The sequence below is a fragment of the Electrona antarctica genome (assembly GCF_951216825.1).
Source record: "Electrona antarctica genome assembly, chromosome: 13".
Taxonomy (NCBI): domain Eukaryota; kingdom Metazoa; phylum Chordata; class Actinopteri; order Myctophiformes; family Myctophidae; genus Electrona; species Electrona antarctica.
The window spans coordinates 8,403,044-8,423,517 of NC_136794.1; the positions used below are offsets into that span (position 1 = coordinate 8,403,044).

Below are 20,474 nucleotides of genomic sequence, written 5' to 3' on the forward strand. Positions count from 1 at the left end.
TTGACACCATAAACAAAACATTAACAAACTGTATCAGAGCATTAGAAACAGTGTTGATTTCGTCGACTAAAGCTATGACGAAAAATGTTCGTCGACTACCTTTTTTCACTGACGAAAACTAAATGGAAACTAAATTAAAATTAAAACTAAAACTAAGACTAAATATATTGACAATTCAACAAGTCAACAAATAGGAATAGGAAACAAGGAATAGTGGACAAGAGATCCAGTATAAGTCACTTTAAACGTGTTTGCATGCTGAAAATAGCCGATCTACAAGCTCACAACGCTCGTTGTGAGCTTGTGTAAAATCAATCAGCCATTATGACGGCATCAAGGCCCGCCAAAATACATTTTAGTCGACTAAATCAACTGTCGATTTAGTCGACTAAAATCTCATGACATTTAGTCGACTAAAACTAAACCAACACCAACACATTCCAGGTGACTAAAATGTGACTAAAACTAAGTGAAACCTATTCAAGGGACTATGACTAAAACTAAAATAGAAATGTGCTGCCAAAAACAACACCGATTAGAATAGAGTACTGCGGCCACTCACTCATGGTGTGATGTAATGCCATAACAAGACACATAACTATCCATGCACATTTTGCTGCTGCACAATATCTCCTGACCTGAACCCAACACAATGTTCGAGGGGGCAGGCGGCGACAGTAGTACCATGGAGTCCTTAGCGTATCATAAATAAACAAATAAACACATTTTGTCCACAAGAGTACTTATTCTAATTACAGCCCTGGACATGTTCTGAGCAGTCTCTAATTTCTCTCGGAGCAGAGAGACTCACAGAGCCGTCTGCGGCAGACCAGAAGTCGGCAGATGTAATTACCACATCATCTCTGGTCCCCCCGGCCGGCACACTGGGAGAGGGAGAGACGGAGAGTGTGTAAGAGAGAGAGAGAGAGAGAGAGAGAGAGAGAGAGAGAGAGAGAGAGAGAGAGAGAGAGAGAGAGAGAGAGAGAGAGAGAGAGAGAGAGAGAGACACACAGACAGACAGACAGACAGACAGACAGACAGACAGACAGACAGACAGACAGACAGACAGACAGACAGACAGACAGACAGACAGACAGACAGACAGACAGACAGACAGACAGACAGACAGACAGACAGACAGACAGACAGACAGACAGACAGACAGAGAGAAAGAGAGCGAGAAAGAGAGCGAGATAGAGATACTGGTAAACAATAATTAGGGTTGGGGATGGTGCATTGTGGGACGTCTACTTGGCGGGACAGAGAGGAGGGAAATGGAGAGAGGAGACCTATGGGCTATATCTAATTATCTATACCCTTACAGCCCTTATCCCCAAACTTATTCGCCATAGTTTTTCATATTTTGAAAAACCTTTTAAAAAATTCAAATCTCTACAAGCTCACAACGTGTCGATGTAGATCCGCTAGTTGAACTATTTATTTTTCAAAATAGTAAAAAAAGGGAAAAAAAAGGCAAATACGTTTAGGGATAAGGTGTAAGGAATGCACGTGTTCGAGTCCCATTCATCATGACAACCTTTGCTGCATGTCCCCCCCCCACACACCCTCCTGTCGGTCTTCACTAATAACTATATCAATAAAGGCAAAAAACAAATATTTAAAATGGAACAGTTGAGGCTGTACCGTTTGACCCTATGGGCCTCAAATGGAACTCTCTGAGGCAGACTGACCCCTGACAAGGTGTATGTATGTATGTATGTATGTATGTATGTATGTATGTATGTATGTATGTATGTATGTATGTATGTATGTATGTACAGTATGTATGTATGTATGTATGTATGTATGTATGTATGTATGTATGTATGTATGTATGTATGTATGTATACTAGTGCTATGTATACATATATACATACAATATGTTCATAATATATTGTGCGTTCAGTGTAAACAAAACACACACATGGCTTTTGATTCACTCCTTTTAGGGTGGTCTGAAATACCATTAAACCAGAGCCTTCACACAGAGCATCTTCTGCTGGGAACAGGGAGTCAACGTCTTGTGTGTGTGTGTGTGTGTGTGTGTGTGGGGGGGGGGGGGGGGGGTAAAGGGAAACACTTACGGGAAGAAAGATCTCTCCAGTGAAAAGTCTGGTGAATCTCTGTGCATGTGTGAATGTGTGCGTGCGTGCGTGAGTGGGTGCGTGAGTGGGTGCATGCGTGGGTGCGTGCGTTCGTCTGTGCATTCTAAAAAGAAAAAGAAAAAAAGAAAAATATTTTACAGCCATGTGCAGAAGGGAATACCAGACCAGTCCAGTGATTCTTAAATTCCCGGCATACTGTCTGAGTGGAATTCTTTCCTCCCCGTGTTATTTCCAGGCAGAGCCTAGGCAGCGAGAGGCTGTTTTAATCCCTGGCTGGCTCCCTGCTCCACTGTTCTGACATCACAAAGGGGTTCCACTCTGCCTTCCGCATTCTGCTTCCCGCTCTTCCCTCACGACTCCCACCCATATTTGGAAGTGAGAGGAAGGGAATCCCGGATGATGACTCAAGGGCTTCAGCTGCCAAGGGGAACTCTCTCTCTCTCCACATCTGTTTGTGTGTGTGTGTGCATGCGTGCGCGCTTGTGTGTGTGTGTGTGTGTGTGTGTGTGTGTGTGTGTGTGTGTGTGTGTGTGTGTGTGTGTGTGTGTGCACGCGCGCGTGTGTGGTGTGCGTATAGCTTTCTGTTCGCAGCAGATAAGAGTGTAACTTCAGAACAACAATGTGAGATTCAGATGTGATGTGGTTTTCAAGAGGCACGGCAGCATTTCAGCATATTTAATAAAGCTGCAAAGCCAAACGTGAAGCTGTGGGCCTTTAACAGAAGATATTGTCTGCGGCTGCACACAGGAGCAAAAAGGAAAAGTAAAGAAAAACTCCTGCGTCAATTTATTATCCATTCCAGATTTGTAAACTCTAGAGTTAAATCCAGATTTTGCAGTGGAGTTAACTTTCTACAGTCTGCAGACTTCATCTTCTGTAATGCCCTCGATTATTCCTGCACTTTGAGCCTGGTTGGACGTGCATGCCTGCCTTCATTTTAGAGTTGGACTTCACATACACTCATAATCGGTTGTCGGTCATTACAACCACTTACAGTTACACTCTATACTTAGTGAAACAGACCTGAGTTGGCTCTGTAATTGGCCTGCTCCAAATCTCGTCGTCGGAAATAGTAGATCTAAAGCTCGCTGGCGTTGTGTGAGCTTGGAGATATTGGCTATTTCTGTCAAAGGTTCCCCAGAATAGAGGGTTCACTAGGGTCCAAGTGGTTATAAGGCTGAGAACATCTAATCCGTCTTGAAATCACCTTCCGTAGCCTCTAGACTCCCTCTTATTCCATGAGTCGGCAGACAGGACCCCTAAAAGTCCTGAGGTTAGAGATGATGGTGGGGACAGTAAATATACAGTCACCACCAACGGTAATACAGCACACATGGTTGGGAACATGACTGCCAAGGGGTGATTCAATACATAAACTGTAAATAGTCCCTCTGCATTGGACCACCACTAATGAGGCCACAGAGATCATGGACCATGAGTCGTTCAATGTGGCCAGTAGCATGTGACCAAAGGTCTAAATCTGCAGCAATTAGGCTACTGCCGGTAGATGCTTTTCTGTTTCCCCTAAATGTTTTTCCCCCCTTGTCTTTTTTTTTTATGTTCTCAAAAATGTCTTACTTTCCATTCTCCAAATTCACAACGACGAAAAAAAAGATTGAATTAAAAAGGATGGAATGGAGTAAACCCTGGAGGGGGGGGGGGGATGTGAAGGGACAGAAAATGGCATTGGTTTCATTGACATTCTCTTTGTAGCCGTTATGTATGATTGATGAGGAGAGAAGAGTTGGGCTTGGGACAAGGGCAGAGGGGTCTTGAAGTCTGGGTCCACCAAAGCCATATCATGACCTAAATTTAGAACCACTTTGCTCTTGTCTGTGTGCTGGTGACAGAACACCGCTCTCTGGGGTTCTAATCCATCAGAAAGGCTGCTGTTGTTCTCTCTGGCAGTCAAAGACACAAGAGTGTCCCTCAAGCAGCCCCAAAGACAGAGAGCTTTTCATGGAAAATTCCGTTTGGTGGCCTCAGACAGACCCATGTGTATGACATCCCCCGGAGGCCATAAAACAAGTAATTCATAGACAATATCTCACCCCTTTCTCTGTCCAACAATAAAATAAAAAATGAAATCTAAAATTAATTTCAAGGGCAATGTGGGACATGCATTTAATGTTCATGATGTCAAAGCGTGCTTTCCTCAATTAGATGTAATTCCCTATTGCTGTGCCTGCCTTTATAACCTCTCCATGTCAAACGAATTAATACATATTAAATCAAATACAATTTAAATAATGACTGAAATAACACAACAATACCATTCATAGATGATACACAACGGGGAAAAAACACCAAAAGTGAAAACCAGAGATATACAGAAAGACATGAAACCATTCAAGCCATAAAGTCTGCAACTCTGCACTGCTCCCTTTCTCCTCCATGCAGATATACTCCCCATAGAGAGGCACTGCTTCAAAGCTCTGTCACCATGAACACAACACCCTACCCCGTTTGTTAGCAAAAACAAGCTAATTAGAGACGTGTTAATGGCCTGTGCTATTTGTGCCTTTTTTACAAGGGCAGCAGGGTCACAGGTTCGATCCCTGGCTCCTCCTGGCTTCGTGCCAAAGTGTCCTTTGAGCAAGAAACTGAACCCCCGAAGGCTCCCGGTGAGCAGGTTGTTGCCTTGCATGGTGCATATTAGTGTGCATGTGTGAGGTGAAGGGTAAATGGGAACACACATTAAAATAAAAGATGTTATAGACTAAATGACAAGATATTCAACTAAGCGTCAGAGAGGGACACATACTCATGTAACCCATCAGATGGGGATTAACAGACACAAAAATGCGCATGCACACAGTGAGTGCAGGGAGAGAGAAAACAAGTGAGTCAGAGAAAACCAACTGGGACTTGAATGTCATATCCTGCATGAGACATGCATGGTGTGTGTGTGTGTGACTGCGTGTGTGTGTGTGTGTGTGTGTGTGTGTGTGTGTGTGTGTGTGTGTGTGTGTGTGTGTGTGTCTGCGAGAGAGAGAGAGAGAGAGAGAGAGAGAGATGAGAGATGCCCTTGTTCTCTTACTGGGGGAACAGATGGATCATCCAATCTGTTGTGTGCCATTGCGCCAATATTGACAACTGGTCATCACCCACACTGTACCTGAGAGCAAAATGGCACATTTTCGTCTCACACTACTATGTTACTAACCCTAAGAATTCAGGCGGGATTGTATAATACAAGTGACAAAGCGTTAACTTCGTGGGGCCATGCCATGATAAAGGCAGTTAAGCAAGTAACTCACCAGGCAGTCAGTCACCATGCACGCCATTCTTCTCAAAGTTCTCGGGCGTCCTCTAGTGACTTCATTGTAGAACTGCATTTAGATTTGACGTCATATTTGGAATGTTCCACCACACCTGCAGCACGGTGAACAATAACAATAATAACGACAGAATTGTGTCATGCATGTTCTACTAATCTACTTAACACATCAGCTTGCCTAGGTGCAGAAACTAATTATTTTTAAACACTAATTTAGTATTTTATATTTCCATATAATCGAATCGCTAGGGTGCAGTATGTGTGCAATGCTGTGTATATGTGACTACATGTATGGTTCTTTATAGTATAATGTTTCCTATGTTTTGTTTTTACACTTGGTTAAAAAAAATGAACTGAAAAAATCAAATAAATATACATATTTTGTAGTGTGAAACAAATTGCCTGTCAAATTATATTAAAATGGCAATAAATTAAAAAAGAAAGTAGTGGTCAGTACGTGTAGCACCCCTCACCCCCGTACTGTACTATACTATACTGTACATGCACTGAAAGCTGAAAGGAGGTGTCTAAAAGCAAGGGTGACCATAAGCGCGCGCTTTTCTGATCTCGTTTTGTCAGAGATCCCAATCCCATAGGAGGGACTGTCTGTCGCGCTAGGATTGGCTCGTCGGCCACCCCCATATAATTAGGGCAACATCTGGACTATTACTATAGCTGTTGTTTCATTGATTAAACAAACCTTCTTGTTGCTTTCCACGGCCTGCTCCAAATCTCTGATGCATTCATCAACTTCATATTATCAAATTGTTAATGTCAATTTCAATATTTGTATTTCACTGTCTGTTGTCAACAACAACCATCTAAGCGAATCACAGAAGACCGTCCCCCCAGCCTATGGCATTCTAAACTATCTTCCCAAAAACAAACATTTGCGCACAACTAACTGTCACGCCTCGTTGTTCGTATCGTAGCAAATAGATCTACGTGCGTTCGGGGATTTTTTAAATCATAAAATGACTACCAAAAAGAAGCACACGCCTAATACACAAAATGAGAGCTGGGTTGTTATCGCTGCGGGTAGGTTGAGCTGCATGAACCAAGCACGCTGTGCTAAGCTATAGCTACTTTAGCACTGATGTTGCTCTGAAGTTCCCTACTATGCTCATCAGATTTTGGCGTAATGTCCTAGCCTAAGATTTAGACTCTCGTAGAGTCTAAATCTTAGGCTAGTAATGTCCCATCTGGCCACTGGCCAGTATAGTCAGTAATATCAGTCCTTTGCTCGTTTTTAGCGTGTCACTTCTTCTTGTCTTACCCCTTGCAATCACGTTAGGTTAGCTAGAAATGATCTTTGTTGTGATTTCCACAGATTCTGCCTTTGACACACAGGGACATGATGACAGTGACCCAGCATTCGTGAGACTGAGGAATCCCTCAACAGGTATGTTGCTGCACTAGTACTAACTACACAGTTAGTCTGTTCTGTTCGTGCTGTGAGTTTGTTTGGAAATTAGTTTGAATCCAGCATGTCAAGTCGTACGTAGTTACTTCCGGTCGGCGGACTTCAAAATAAGAATTATTTGTGACACATCCGGGTTTTTGACCAATAAGCGCCATTGATTGATTGATTTATAATTTATTAACAGTATGCAGAATAGGTACATTTCAAACGAAAGCACAACTCAATACAAAAACTGTTACTGTGGAGTGTCACCATGATAAAGCATTACACTTGTTTACAACAGGGTCCACCATTTTCAATTAATCAGAACATTTGGAGATGTACAAATATACACTTCTATATAAGACAAATGGGAAAGATCATCATAAAGGTAGTAAACAGGGAAAAAATATATACAGTAATGTGAAAAAGGGGGGTGGGGGGAACTCATACTTTACTTTCGAATTGCAGCCGTCCGTAGGTGCCCTTTGAGAGCGGTTTTGAAGGAGTCACTGTCTTAATGGCTGTTGGTAGGGCGTTCCACATTTTGATGGCATGGTTTGTTGAACTCCTGGTGTTGTGGGTGTGGACTTTGTTAACATAATACATATTTAAACAGGTACATGGGTATCTTGGTGGTGTAGCGAATCTTGTAGACCAGTTTGATCTTACCAGTTTGTTATGGGAGGTCTGGAGCCTTGTTTTTAGGGCCTTTGCACCTTCAAAGTGTCAAACAAGGGAATCACGACGTGATGTTGATTCCCTTCCCCTATTCGTGCAGACTAGGACATCTGCAAATTGCAGACAGAAAATGTGTAGACAGTTCGGAATAAGAAGTTCACTAGTATACCGTTACTTTTGATGAACAACAAATATAGGGAAGATACACTGTAGAACATGACTGGAAAATGTTGGACAATATCTCAATTGACCCAATGGACGCTACACCTATATGGCTTGAATGACGTGCTAAATTAATTCTCACAGAACACAGCTACACACACGTCACGTCATACACACACACACACACACACACACACACAGCTGTTTGATGACCCACGTCTGCGAATGAAAATGTATAGTGTTGTTGGCATCTCAACATGCGGTATGCAGTATTCAGTAGTAGCGGTGATGACGTTCATCTTCTACTCTACCATTCCAGACGCAGCGTCTCTGTACCTGTTCAGTAGTGGTGATGTGCAGCTGTACGAAGTCAAAGCTTTTCAAGAAGAGTTCCACTCGTGGTTTATTGGGCAGACTGTACAGAGAGGTTTGTCGCATGAATGTTATGTTACATGACATGATTTCTTTCTCATATATCACAGAAATGAAATTTATGTAAATGTCTGATAATTACAAAGAACATGAACATGAAACATAACGTAAACTGTTGGTAAAGCATGTCAATGTGGAATCAGTGCAGCAGATCAGGTATACAGTACAAACATGGTCGATAATGGCACGCTTGTTTTGATGAATAAATATAATAACTATAATCCACCTTTTTTGTGTAATGAGGAAAGAAAAACTAAAACTGTAACGATTATTATTACATGACATAACCCACCAAATCATACTGAACTGCAATGGCTCATTTGACATAATGGGTTGGGTGAATCGTACATTAGGTCGGCTGCATCATCATATCATGTTTTCATTGAGTCATGCCAAAGCAGGAGCAGCTTGTTTACATAACCTGCCAAACCACCGCTAATAAAACCCCCATATTATTGGTTGTAATTATTCAATTATTATTCCATTGAAATTATTGGAGAATAAAATATCAGTGGCCGATATATTGTGAATTATGTGCTTGCATACACACAATAAGTTGCAACTAGTTGAGATTAATTCAATAATATAACGTTTTCTTTTCTTATTATCACCCACCCTTTTTTTAATTTTTTATTGTAACAGATGGAAGACTTCTCTATGTTACCCCAGTGGACCCCATCTATCTTATTTTACCCTATTTGATGAAAGCTGGCAATGAGGTAAGTCATAGGTCACTTTTTTTTCTAGCACTGACCAATATCACTATATACTATCCGGGGGGCCTATACTTGACCCGCCTCCTTTTCCCCCCTCTATACCTATCTCTTCTCTTCGCCAAAAAGATGCAATCTACACACTCACTACGTGTCACAACAGAATGCATTGTGAGCTTGTACATCCGCTAAGTCTATTTTTGCCGAATGTTCGCCTCTATACTAGGCTCTTTGCATAGTGTAGTCCCAGGATTCCATTAGGTGGCATACAAACACACACTTTTAAAATCCGGGGACCCCCAGGCGTCCTTGAGGGAGTTCCAGGGGGTCCCCAGCTAAATGATAGTTAGGAACCAAATGGACCCTTATGGGTCTGTAACTCTTGAGAGTGTACAAATGGAACCCAATGAACCCTAACGGGTTAATAATTTGGTTCCATTCGTACACTCTCAGAGTAAAATGAACATTGTCAATTTGGGGGTCCTTGACATGAAAAAGTTTGGGAACCACTGCCCTTGCCTTGAGGGCGTTCGTTCGCGCACCACAAGTTTGGGAACCCCTGCTATAGCGCAGGGGTTCTCAACCCGTGGGTCGCGACCCCTCGGGGGGTCGCCAAATTATTTTAGGGGGTCCCCAAATTATTAAAAAAAAAAAAAAATAGCTAAATAGCTAAATTATAACAATGCTTAAAACACCAAAAGGGGTTCCCGCCCAAAATGGTTTAAGGTTATTGTAGCAGTCAATTTATATTGGGGGTCGGGAGGGGGCGGGGCGGGGGTCCCGAGACATTGCCAAAGCATTTCCGGGGGTCCCCGGCCAAAAACGTTGAGAACCCCTGCTATAGCGGGTACCGGCAAACTGGCAATAACAAGACAGGAGTTCTATTGACCTGGTACTAACACAGTAACACCTAGTTTCTCGATAATATGAAACTTGCTTTCTTTACTGCTCTTGACTAGGAGAGATTCCAGCCTATGGACCAGGTGCTAATGGACGAGGAATTCCCTGCTTGCTCCAGGCTGCTCGGCAGCACTCACTGTCTGGTTTCCCTGCACCACATTGCAGAGGAGAAAGGTCAGGGCATGATTATTGCCGCTATCATGAACTAGAAAGACTGACATGCTGTTCCTTGTCCGTACTTAAATGTTCATGCTTTTAACATTCAGATGTGGGAGGCTCGAAGTTTCACCGATACAGCCAGGAGAAGACACTGGACTGGTTAAAGAAAAAGGTAAGGGCTCATTACCATTCTCAACCTTTAAAAGGGGCATGGCTGATTTTGTAGTTTTCATTCCTGTACAGGTTAAAAACTACAGATTGGTACAATACTGTTGACTACGGTCAATGTGTGTAACATTGGCACACGTAAATCTAACACACCCATTATTAATTGTATCGGAGCTGCGTTATTTAGTTTACTGTACGTCAGTGTGTTTAATTTGAGCAACTGCACTGTTGTACATAACAACATATAAATATTAACAACATATTCAGCCTAATTCAGCCTCACAATTCACATTGAATCAAATTTTGAAACCTATAGAGCGTCCCTTTCATAACGACGAGCGGCCCGGAAAATAATTTCCCATGCATTTCTCCCATAGACGTTTCAAAAAGTATTTATTTAAAGATCTGTAAGCCTCAGACAGAGCCAACTCGGATCATGACAATAAACACAATATTTTTGGGCCGAACAAATAATTACAAAGAAGAAAAACAACAATTTGTCACGATCCGAGTTGGCTTTGTCTGAGGCTTACGAGTCTCTAAATAAATACTTTTTGAAACGTCTATGGGAGAAATGCATGGGAAATTCTCTTCTGGGTCCCTCGTCGTTCTGAAAGGGGGCAGGACTGTGACACTCTATAGGAAGCTGTTCTGTCATCTAAAGTGACCTGAGAAACAAGTGGGTTAAAACCATAGAAATTGTAGAAATCCGTCATTTGAGCTCATTTTTCTCCAGGTGGAGAGGACAGTGAAAGCCCTGAGAAACAAGTGGGTTAAAACCATAGAAATTGTAGAAATCCGTCATTTGAGCTCATTTTTCTCCAGGTGGAGAGGACAGTGAAAGCCCTGAGAAAGAGTAACATCTCTGTGGGAGAGGGAGTGAAGTCCACAACATACATCAGAGTGAAGGAAGAGGCCCTGGATGGTAACTCCTGCTTCTCGTATCACTATGCAAGATGGTTCTCAAATATAAATTCATTATCTTATTAAATAACATATACGTATATGTATAGAACTATAGATATTTGCAGAATGTTTGACAATTTTCGGAGAATGTTTCCGTAATGATTGATAATCAGGGTGCAAGTGGTTATTAAGTAATTTAAGATTAGCTCCACTGGATGGGGCTCCCTTGCCAGGTTTTTAAAATATTTTTTTAATTCTGCAAATATGGCTTTGACCAGTAGATGGCACTATAGGTATTATGTACTGTACTGTAGTGAAACATTCACAAACAATTCCTTCTTTTTCAGGTATACATTTTCATGAAATGCAACCAAATTCTATGGCAGATGTCATGTAGGATATTATGAACAGAATACAGTTTAAGTTACCTTCATGCTATTTTCTCTTTTTGATACAGAGGATTATCTGCGCTATGCCCATGGCCTGATATCCGAGTACATCGATGAAGACCTGAGTAAAGCCCTCCTCAAACACTTGCAGTATGTTGACCCAACAATAAACACTTTATATCATCCAATGTTATTTAACGGATGAAAAGATAAACTAATTACTGTATGCCTTTCATTTGACAAAAGGTTACCAGAACTCCTAAGTCCAAAGAAGGACATAGAGCCTCCTACCAAGGTATATATTCTCTTTTTAGGCAAACTTTTATATTTTGCATGTGCACTTTCTGCTTTCTGCGCCACTGTTTCACTTCCCTTTCTTCTTTTATACCTTTGTGACACAATGGTGTTTCTCGCTGAAAATCTGATGTTTTGTGCAGTGAAGTATAAATTAAAGGAGAATTCCATGCTAGAAGGCATTCTTACCTTTATTTGTAGTTGTTACGTCCCCACCAAAGAGGTCCAGGTGTTATTTTGTGCAAAAGTGCATTATTGGCTATTTCCCACCCCAATGCCCCATTCAATTAATTGAGGGCTTATGGTAGGGGAAATAGCCAATAATGCACCTTTGCACAAAATAACACCTGGACCTCTTTGGTGGGGACATAACTACAAATAAAGGTAAGAAAGCCTTCTAGCATGGAATTCTCCTTTAAGCTTCACTGTAATAGAGCAAAGTCTGTTTATTGGAATAGAATACGCTCATTCTCTAGGCCTACTGTGTCTACTTTTGCATTGCAATTATTTTGTCCTGTTAGTTTCTCTATATTGAGATTGTTGGTTGCTCTTTAAGTTTATGGGAAGAACATGTCTTGCTTTCTCTGGCAGAAGCGGAAACTTTCTGACATGCCAGTGGAGGCTGCAGAGGACTACACCAAATTCAACAGTTCAGAGTTTGGTCGGAAAGTGAGTGTGCAAAAAAAGGGGCCTTCTTTGTATGTGCAGCAGGGAATGGTTAGGAAAAACCTGTGGCTTTGTGCAGCATTGAAAACATGCTTTCTTGTTGCTGTCATCTGCTGCTTAACCCATTTTGACCTGGGAACGATTCTACAAATGTCTTCTAAATTTTTTTTTCTGAAAAACCCTGTTTCTATGTCAGTCGTTCTCATACATTTTCATGTCAGGACCCCCAAGATTATCTGTAATTGGCCGCCGACCCCCATCTGAAAATATGTTGTTCCAGTGACACCTCAGAAGCAAAGATTTGAGTTAAAAACGTTTGCTCTGAAAGAATATATATTCAAAGATTTGCGCCACATTTTCACGATTAAAAAAAAATAGCAGATCTACAAGCTCAGCGCGGCACCGAGTGCCGCGCTGAGCTTGTAGATCTGCTATTTTTCAATGGCTAAAGTATAACAATGCTTAAAACACCAAAAGGGGTTCTTGCCCAAAATGTGTTAAGTTTACTACTTTTTTTCCATCGTTTATTAATTTTTCAGACGACCTTCACTGATTGTTGGTGAAGTTGGAACGCAGTTTCAGAATTGTCTGTAGAGATTTAAAAATACACATGGGTCGAAAGGGATTCACCTTGTAAAAACTTCCTTTTGCCCAGTTTGAAATGAAGTTCATTCATGGTAATAAATTCTCCACTGTCTGCACAAGGTTGAGGTACCAGCTATGGTATTGATTTCTTTTCTCTTCGTTTTCTCAGCCGCCCAAGAAGATGACTGCAGCTCAGAAAAGTCTGGCGAAGGTGGACAAGACTGGCATGAAGTCTATGTCATCCTTCTTCAGCCCCAAGGTCAAAGCTGAAAAGAAATGAGCGTTGTGTATAGTCTGTTTTGTAGACCTTGTGTTAGCGTATATGTATTTTGTAATAAAGAAATGAACCTGTATTTATTGTATTTTTTTTTAATCTTCAGTCAGTTTGAATGAGATGCATTAATTGGTAAAAGTAAAGATGGTAGGGTACACCCTTGTAAGGTAAATTAATAATGGCATGTTAATCAGCTGAATTTTGGTGCAAAGTTTTACATCACTTGTATTTTGCATGTTTGGACATTGATGGCCTTTTTTGCCCGTTTGTGAAGCTAAGACGACTTGAGCAGAATTACCAGTTTGTCAGTGGCTCAGTCAACACTATAGTCCTTGTACCCAGTTTTAATAAGTATATTGGAATAATAGTTGAAAATGACAAAAGATAACATGTAGTCTATGCTACATTTGCACTTGTCACTTGTTCTTAAAACCCCACTCTTCCGGTGAATCAAAAAATGCGCTGTTGAATAATACACGGGATAGTAGCCTATTCTTAACGGAGGACGGGGGATCGTCTTGCGATCTTGGAATCAAATAACCGTTCCAACAAGCAATTTCTTATCTGTTTAAAAATAAAGAAATAATCAAATAAAAAAAGAATAGGCCGACAAAGGCTTCATGGTGCTGGTGGGACTTAAATGTCTTGACCAAGTTTACTATATTTCTTCTTTAATTTGGGCTTGAAGCGAAGGGTCTGGAATGCACTCTCCACTACTTTGGGCAGGTGTATCGGGTGCCTCTGGAGCCGTAGGCGGCTACTCGTGGACCCGACAGAGTGTTTCTTCTTCGGTAGATTGTCCTTGGCACACACCTGCGTCGTGTTCTGTTTGGATTGATCTGTGACCCGAGGAACCCTCAAGACCCAGTTGGAGTGTAGGTCATGCTCGCTGGAGCTTGTGGCCACTAAAGAGATTGTGGGATAACAGAAATGGGGCGTCAACTAATAAAACGGCAAAACAACATATCAAGTGACACATTTGACACGCATGTTATCCAATTGGACGTGCGGTGCGTTAAACTCACCAATGAAGTCTACGTCTGCGTGTCCGTCATCCACGTGAGGTTTGCGCGTAGGTTCAGGGTCGCAGCTTGCGATGACTGCGTCAAGAAACTCTAAAGTGTTCTCCTCGTCGGGAATTGGCGGAGCAGACGGTTTGGCTCTTGATCTCTGGTTTTTACAAATCATACAAGGTTGTGCTTAGACTAGGTATTTCATATCGGTTTATTTAAAGGACAACATCACTCTTTAAAAAAAATCTATCTTCATATAATTGATCCTCACTAATGGTCATTATAAGATGACTACTCACTGTGTCTCAGAGGAGGCCTGTGGACAGTTCAGAAACCTGCCTACCAGTGACATCATTGGAATAGGCAGGGTTTCTCTTTTCAAACCAGATATAAAACTTTATTTTGTATTAATGCAAGAACAATGGCTTCTATTTCAGCATAGATATAGCCCGCCATGCAGAGTGATGTGTTCCCATCATACAATGAGCATTATAGTGAGGATAGGACCAGTTATATGAAGATAAGGTGGAAAATGGGTGAAAGGTAAAGGACCACTTCAGCACTTCATATAATAGGTCCTCACTAATAATCATGCTAAAATTGCACAATTCTTTTCTACTCAGTCTGTCTCATAGGAGGGCTGTGGGCAGTTCAGAAACCTGTTTAGATTTGTATTATCGGGAGAACGATGGCTTCCATTTTCGCATTGCAACTTTTCAGGACTAGAAAGCCGGCAGTTTATATTAGCTTGAATTCTGATGATGTCACTGGTGGACAGGTTTCTGAACTGTCCACAGCCCTCCTATGAGACACAGACTTGAGTAGAAAAAAATTTGTACCATTTTATCATGACTATTAGTGAGGACCTATTATATGAAGATAGGTTGAAAAGTGGTGAAGTGGTCCTTTAATAGGTCCAGGCTTAGAGGAATGGGACCGGTGAGATATTTCATTCAATTCACACAAAGTGCCGTACCAGGCTATACTGGCCTACCTGTGCGTCCTTTGTGGGTGGCGGGGGTGCAGCTTTCTTCTTGACCACGGAAACTGTAGCTTTGGTGAGTTTGGTCTCATGACTTTGTAGATTAATGACACTCTTTGTGTATTGCCGTCTCAAAGCTACAAGTTCTTCCAAGTACTCTAAGCAGTTCTGATGCTGAGAGTAGAGCCATATCCGATCCTCTTGTCTTTGGTAATAGTATAAGGTTGACTCGATACTCACTGAACTTTTACTCCTCTTTAAAGTTGAACCCACTGTCGTGTGTGTTTTCTCGCCCACTACGAGCATGGATGTGCTGCGCACCAACCTGACCGTGCAGGCGTTGTGGTAATCCTCCTCTGACCGAAGGCCTCCCTCTCCGGCCATGTGTCCGTGATGTTTCGGACGAAACGCATTATTAATCTTCCTGAACATTCCTATACGTGTATATCCTCTCAGAATTAACAGACTTATCCTTGTTTTTCGTGATCCAAACGATGCCCTAGTTTATCCATAGCCTATTCGGGGCTGTGCCTGGTTCCCAAAATAAGTAATATCCTGTCAAACCTTAGCAGTCTCTCTATGTAGAACGCCGCTGTCCATGGTACTGAAACTGGCATGCGTCTCAAACGGTGTATAGGCCTAATGGCAGGAAAAGCAAAAGCCGGATTGACACAAATGTCTGACTGTTCTGAAACAGTATAGGCTATTTGGGTTCGAAGGGAGTTGCACCATAGCAACGGGTTGGTAACATATACCCATTCTACTGTCATTACTATTGAGCAGCAGCACGGTGTCGCATATCCTGACTGGCGTCTGGAGACTTTTATCTTTGTCCAAAATGTCCACCGCAATCTATCAAACTTTCAGCAGCTACTTCTTATCGGCAATGGAGCTAATTTGTAAGAAACTACTTGTATATCATATCATAGGCCCACATAGGCTACTCAATATAGCACGTGATGAACGTAGATAGGATAATGCTGGCCTATTCGTAATATGGGGCTACGGTTACACACTTAATTAATAATGAAAAGTCTAAGGTTTCATTCTATTGTTGGACAAACCCGCCTTAATGGAGAGAGCAAACCTGAGGACAAACACTGTAGCAACACGGAAACATTCCAGACATGGGATAGCCTATAGGCCCAACAAAGTTTCCATAAATGTCCATCACAGACTAATTTACGCACGCACATGCACACTCTCACACACACACACACACACTGACACACACGCTGACACAAAGACACACAGGACAAGATCTCAATTGACTGGGCCTGTGCCCGAGTGGCCCAATTACTAGTCAACAATTACTAGTCAACTAGCCATATTTACATATGGCTTGAATGACGTACTAAATTAATGCAAACTCACAGAACACAGCTACACGCATGCACGCACACACACACACACACACACACACACACACACACACACTAAAGCAGTTTGTATAGCTGCTTATGGAAGAAAGAACTGGGGCCTATAGACTATCAGCTCAAGTGAATCCTTCAAGCCAATGAAACTACTAGGCATTTCAGGCCTGAGGTGAAAGCAGGCTGCTCATGTGAGCTGTGACCAAGAGTACAATTTCAAAGAGGAAACGTTAAGTTGTAACATAACACCCTGAGCAAGCATAAAGTGACTGTTTTGGCACCAGCGATGTAAACAGTGCAGAGGGTACAGGATAGCACAAAGACGTAAATTATTCTGCCAACCAGAAGATGATAAAAATGTTCCAAGTGGCTGTCGCACTCACAATAATAGCTTTGAACTCTGTTGAAACAGAAAATGCTGACTTTCTTTTCTTGATCTGTCGAAACCCGAAAACGAAGAGACAAGAAACCACCCGTAGATTCTGAGTTGGGATGCAGATCCTCTCCGTTTGAATCTGAGTTTCTTTTCTGCTTTTTAAACCACACACACCTGTCCCTGTAGCAGAGAAACAAAACGTACAGTTTCATGTTAAAAAATAGAAGGTTGTAGTCTAGGGAAATCTAGGACTTCATGACTATGAACCAAACCCTCAGAATTGTATCTATCTATCTATCTATCTATCTATCTAATCTTCTAGCTAGCTATAAATGCACCAAGTCTGTACGTGCGTCTGTAATCCACGTCTTCAGACTTCAAATTCGACACACACAAGTTCCACACCACCACAGGAAGTGCAGTGCCCGGTGTTGAGTCGGTCGGACCCATGGTTGTCCAGAACCGCCACAAAAGGCCTCTGCCCGGGCTCTAGCCAGGGCCCCTGCCCAGGCTCCAGACAGATACAGAAATCTCCATATATGGGCATAAAAGGGACACAGACAGATGGGTGGAACGGGTACTCTGACACGGGTATAACGGGTATTGCATAGCCGGGTAGGCCATGGATCTCCAACTTCCATTGTTACCGACTCGGTACTCTACAGCCGGGCACCGGTCTAGTATCTATATCTATAAATGCACCACATCTGTGTCAGCCTTGAATTTGCATATAGGGTGGGGGGCTGACATTCTCACTTCCTCTTTGGTTGGTATAAAACTGAGTATCTGAGTATCCCATTCAAGATATTTGAGTAAGCTATCAAGATATTATTGAGAGAAAACGAAAAAAAACTTTCCTCCTTTGAGCTGAAAATCGTGGGAATCTGGCATACTGGAAGTAGTGGTGGCTTTCCAAGGTAGGGAATGATATACTTTGGTGAAAATATATTTTATATAAGAAATGGGAATTTTAATGCATTTTATTTCATTAATTTTAAAAGGATACTACAGCAAAATCCTCCGTTTTAGCATAACTCAAGTGTAAAGATGGACCAACATAATTCTCAGAGTTAAGCAAACCCTGAGTAGTGAGTTTGCCATTTAGAACAGTGGTTCTCAAACTTGGTCCCCCAAATTAATATGTATTTGGCTGTGGACTTCCATCTCATATTGTGTGCCGGGGACCCTCATACAAGATTTGTGTTGTTAAATGTTTCAATTTATTTTGCAAGATTCTTTTAAAAATACTAGCCTATTACAAGTTCACAAGGTCTTGCATCAGTTGCATGTAGATCAGCTATTTGATTTACAGTATCGTTAAAGTGGTTAAACTGATTTTGAAAAAATAATGAATCAAAATTTTAAGGTTTTCAGAAACCTTAGGTCAGGCCCTAGAAGGCGTTCCCAGATTCGGCCTCAGGCATCAATGGGTTAAACGCACCCCTCACCAACCTTAATCCAGTCGGACCAATGCTATGTCTAACCAATGCTATGTCTAACCAAAGTATGCCTCCCCCCTGTTTCAGCTATGCTTTGTGAGAGTAGACTGTGGAGCATGACCTACGGTGGACTGGAGGAAGAAGAGGACCCCCTCCCTCACGATGGACTCCCCCAGAGTGCCACCAGTAGTGGGACACAAAGAGCCACTGCCTCCCTAATGCCAGCCCCCGTCTGTCACTCTCAAGTCATCCACCACACTTCCACCGAGCAGACAGGCGATAGAGATTGCTCTCAACTCCCAGGTGTATCCCACAACAACCGCTGGCGCTCCGAGGGGAGAACCCCAACCGAGTCAGATATTTTGCCTTTGCAGACCCAGGATCTAGGAGGGAGAGACCTGCTGGGTAGACGGATCTCTCTGGAGATGGAGATCCCTGCAGGCCAGGCTTGCTCCAGTACTGGCGATGTTCCCTTCCTGGTGCCCTCCTTCTGCCAGAGCATCTGTCAAAACTACAGCGACCTCCACATCGGAGGCGACCACGTGCTGCCTCTTTCTGCCAACAACGGTGAGCTCTTGCTCTGCTCCGAAAGCCAGCCCGCCGGTCCCTTCCTGCACTCTTGCGACGTCCCCCTAGCGGCGGAGGATTCTCCCCCGGGACAGGTCTCTCAGGGCGGGCCTCTGTGTCCACTTAGAAGAGGCTCGACCCGGAGGACCGGCGGGAGCGGCAGAGACCGGAGCTTTTTGTTTCAGGGGTGCGAAGGGCCCTTCTCCAACTCCTTGCTCAACCGCTATCTGGAGCACAAACTCTTGGACCTCTACCGGCAGTACATGCTGGAGAACATGGCCAGGGAGGCGGGTGGTAGTGGTTCTGGCTCCGACGCAGGCCCGGTGGTTTGCCCTCTGCTGGGCTCTGAGCTGGTCCTGACCAGCCTGGACCAGATCACGTTGCAGCTGAGCCGGGAAGGGAACCTGGAGGCGGGAATGGCCAAAGACATGGTCCTCAGCTGCCTGCTGCGCGTGGCCAGCGACATGCAGTCCACTGAGATCAGCACTCCCATTCTGCAGATCTCCAATGACGCCTCCAGGGATCTGCACACAGTTCACACTGATGAAGGACGACCTCAAAGTCCAGGAACTCTCAACTCATCTGATCTCCCTGACGTTGTCTGATGCTACTTACTAACTAGACCATGGGCAACTGGTGGCCCGGGGGCCACATGCGGCCCCCACCTTCACTTAATGTGGCTCGCAGGTTAATATCAGAATACTGATATATTATTGATTTCAGCTGTTACAATTCCAAACATATCCCACTTTTATTACTTCAGTCTATAATAGTAGCTTAATGACTAGTATTAAAATGTTATTGTCTTTTTTTGTGTCCAATATATTTGGATTTGTTAAACATTTGTTAAACAAGTTAACATAACTATAACTAAATGCATTTGAAATGAAATACAAAGGTTATTTTCAGGATTGCAATGCAAAAATGGCAAGAAATAATTCAGGATTTCAATTCAGATAATAGCAAAAATAGCTGATCTACAAGCTCAAAACGCGCTGCAGTGCGACGTGTTTTGAGCTTGTAGATTGGCTATTTTTGCTACGACAGTATGCAATGTGACCCTCTGGAGTGAGTGTGGAAATATAGTGGCCCTCTCCATCATCAACGTTGCCCATCCCTGTACTAGACCCTGCTATGGAGTCTATGCTATGGCCGCATAAAGTAAGAGCATCTGCCACTTTATTAAGACAGACATAAAGAAGGTTCGTATTGCAGTAACCGGACATGCCTTCATTTCAGTTATGATATGCAAGTTGCTGTTAAAAAGAGTTTTATCCTGTGGGGCGCATTTGAAAGGAATTTGTATGAAAATGATAGAATATGATTCTCCTTTGTAACCAGGAATTATTTTAATTTTATTTATTTGTACACACTATTTTCTTCTTTTTCTGGCTTTGTCTGTAATAAAGACAATGAAGTAATTAAGTGACATGGTAGACAACAAGGTTTTCCTATCATTCTCTTAAGCCTTGTAATATACAAATAAATGAATATAAAACGTGTACACATGTGTTGCTAGCCTTCCTGGGGTCCATTCCTTTAGAGTTATGATGATGATTATTATAAGCAATAGGAGTATTCATTAGTGCTTATAACTATAATTATACG

The 20,474-nt window shown here is 42.4% G+C and overlaps 3 protein-coding genes across 4 annotated transcripts; 2 read left to right on the forward strand and 1 right to left on the reverse strand.

Moving 5' to 3' along the window:
- Window positions 1–6,223: 6,223 nt before the first annotated feature.
- rnaseh2b (ribonuclease H2, subunit B) lies at window positions 6,224–13,195 on the forward strand. 2 transcript variants are annotated; one of them, XM_079518732.1, is made up of 11 exons: window positions 6,224–6,423; window positions 6,716–6,787; window positions 7,950–8,057; window positions 8,705–8,781; window positions 9,735–9,849; window positions 9,942–10,006; window positions 10,828–10,927; window positions 11,366–11,447; window positions 11,544–11,592; window positions 12,186–12,260; window positions 13,012–13,195. In XM_079518732.1, exons 1-11 carry the CDS (start codon window positions 6,360–6,362, stop codon window positions 13,120–13,122), a joined length of 918 nt encoding a protein of 305 aa, XP_079374858.1. In that variant the 5' UTR covers window positions 6,224–6,359; the 3' UTR covers window positions 13,123–13,195. The 2 variants fall into 2 exon arrangements, with proteins under 2 accessions (XP_079374858.1, XP_079374857.1); XM_079518731.1 differs by having other exon boundaries at window positions 6,227–6,423; window positions 12,183–12,260.
- Window positions 13,196–13,315: 120 nt separating this feature from the next.
- On the reverse strand, window positions 13,316–15,629 carry c9h13orf42 (chromosome 9 C13orf42 homolog). The gene is made up of 3 exons (XM_079518733.1): window positions 15,124–15,629; window positions 14,142–14,286; window positions 13,316–14,021 (listed from the first exon to the last, which is right to left on the reverse strand). The coding sequence occupies exons 1-3, from the start codon at window positions 15,541–15,543 to the stop codon at window positions 13,753–13,755; spliced, it is 834 nt and encodes a 277-aa protein (XP_079374859.1). The 5' UTR covers window positions 15,544–15,629; the 3' UTR covers window positions 13,316–13,752.
- Window positions 15,630–18,388: 2,759 nt separating this feature from the next.
- Window positions 18,389–19,471, forward strand: LOC306935526 (TLR adapter interacting with SLC15A4 on the lysosome; the record flags this gene model as incomplete). Its single annotated transcript, XM_079518627.1, has 1 exon — window positions 18,389–19,471. One exon carries the CDS (start codon window positions 18,389–18,391, stop codon window positions 19,469–19,471), a length of 1,083 nt encoding a protein of 360 aa, XP_079374753.1.
- Between the last annotated feature and the right edge of the window lie 1,003 nt (window positions 19,472–20,474).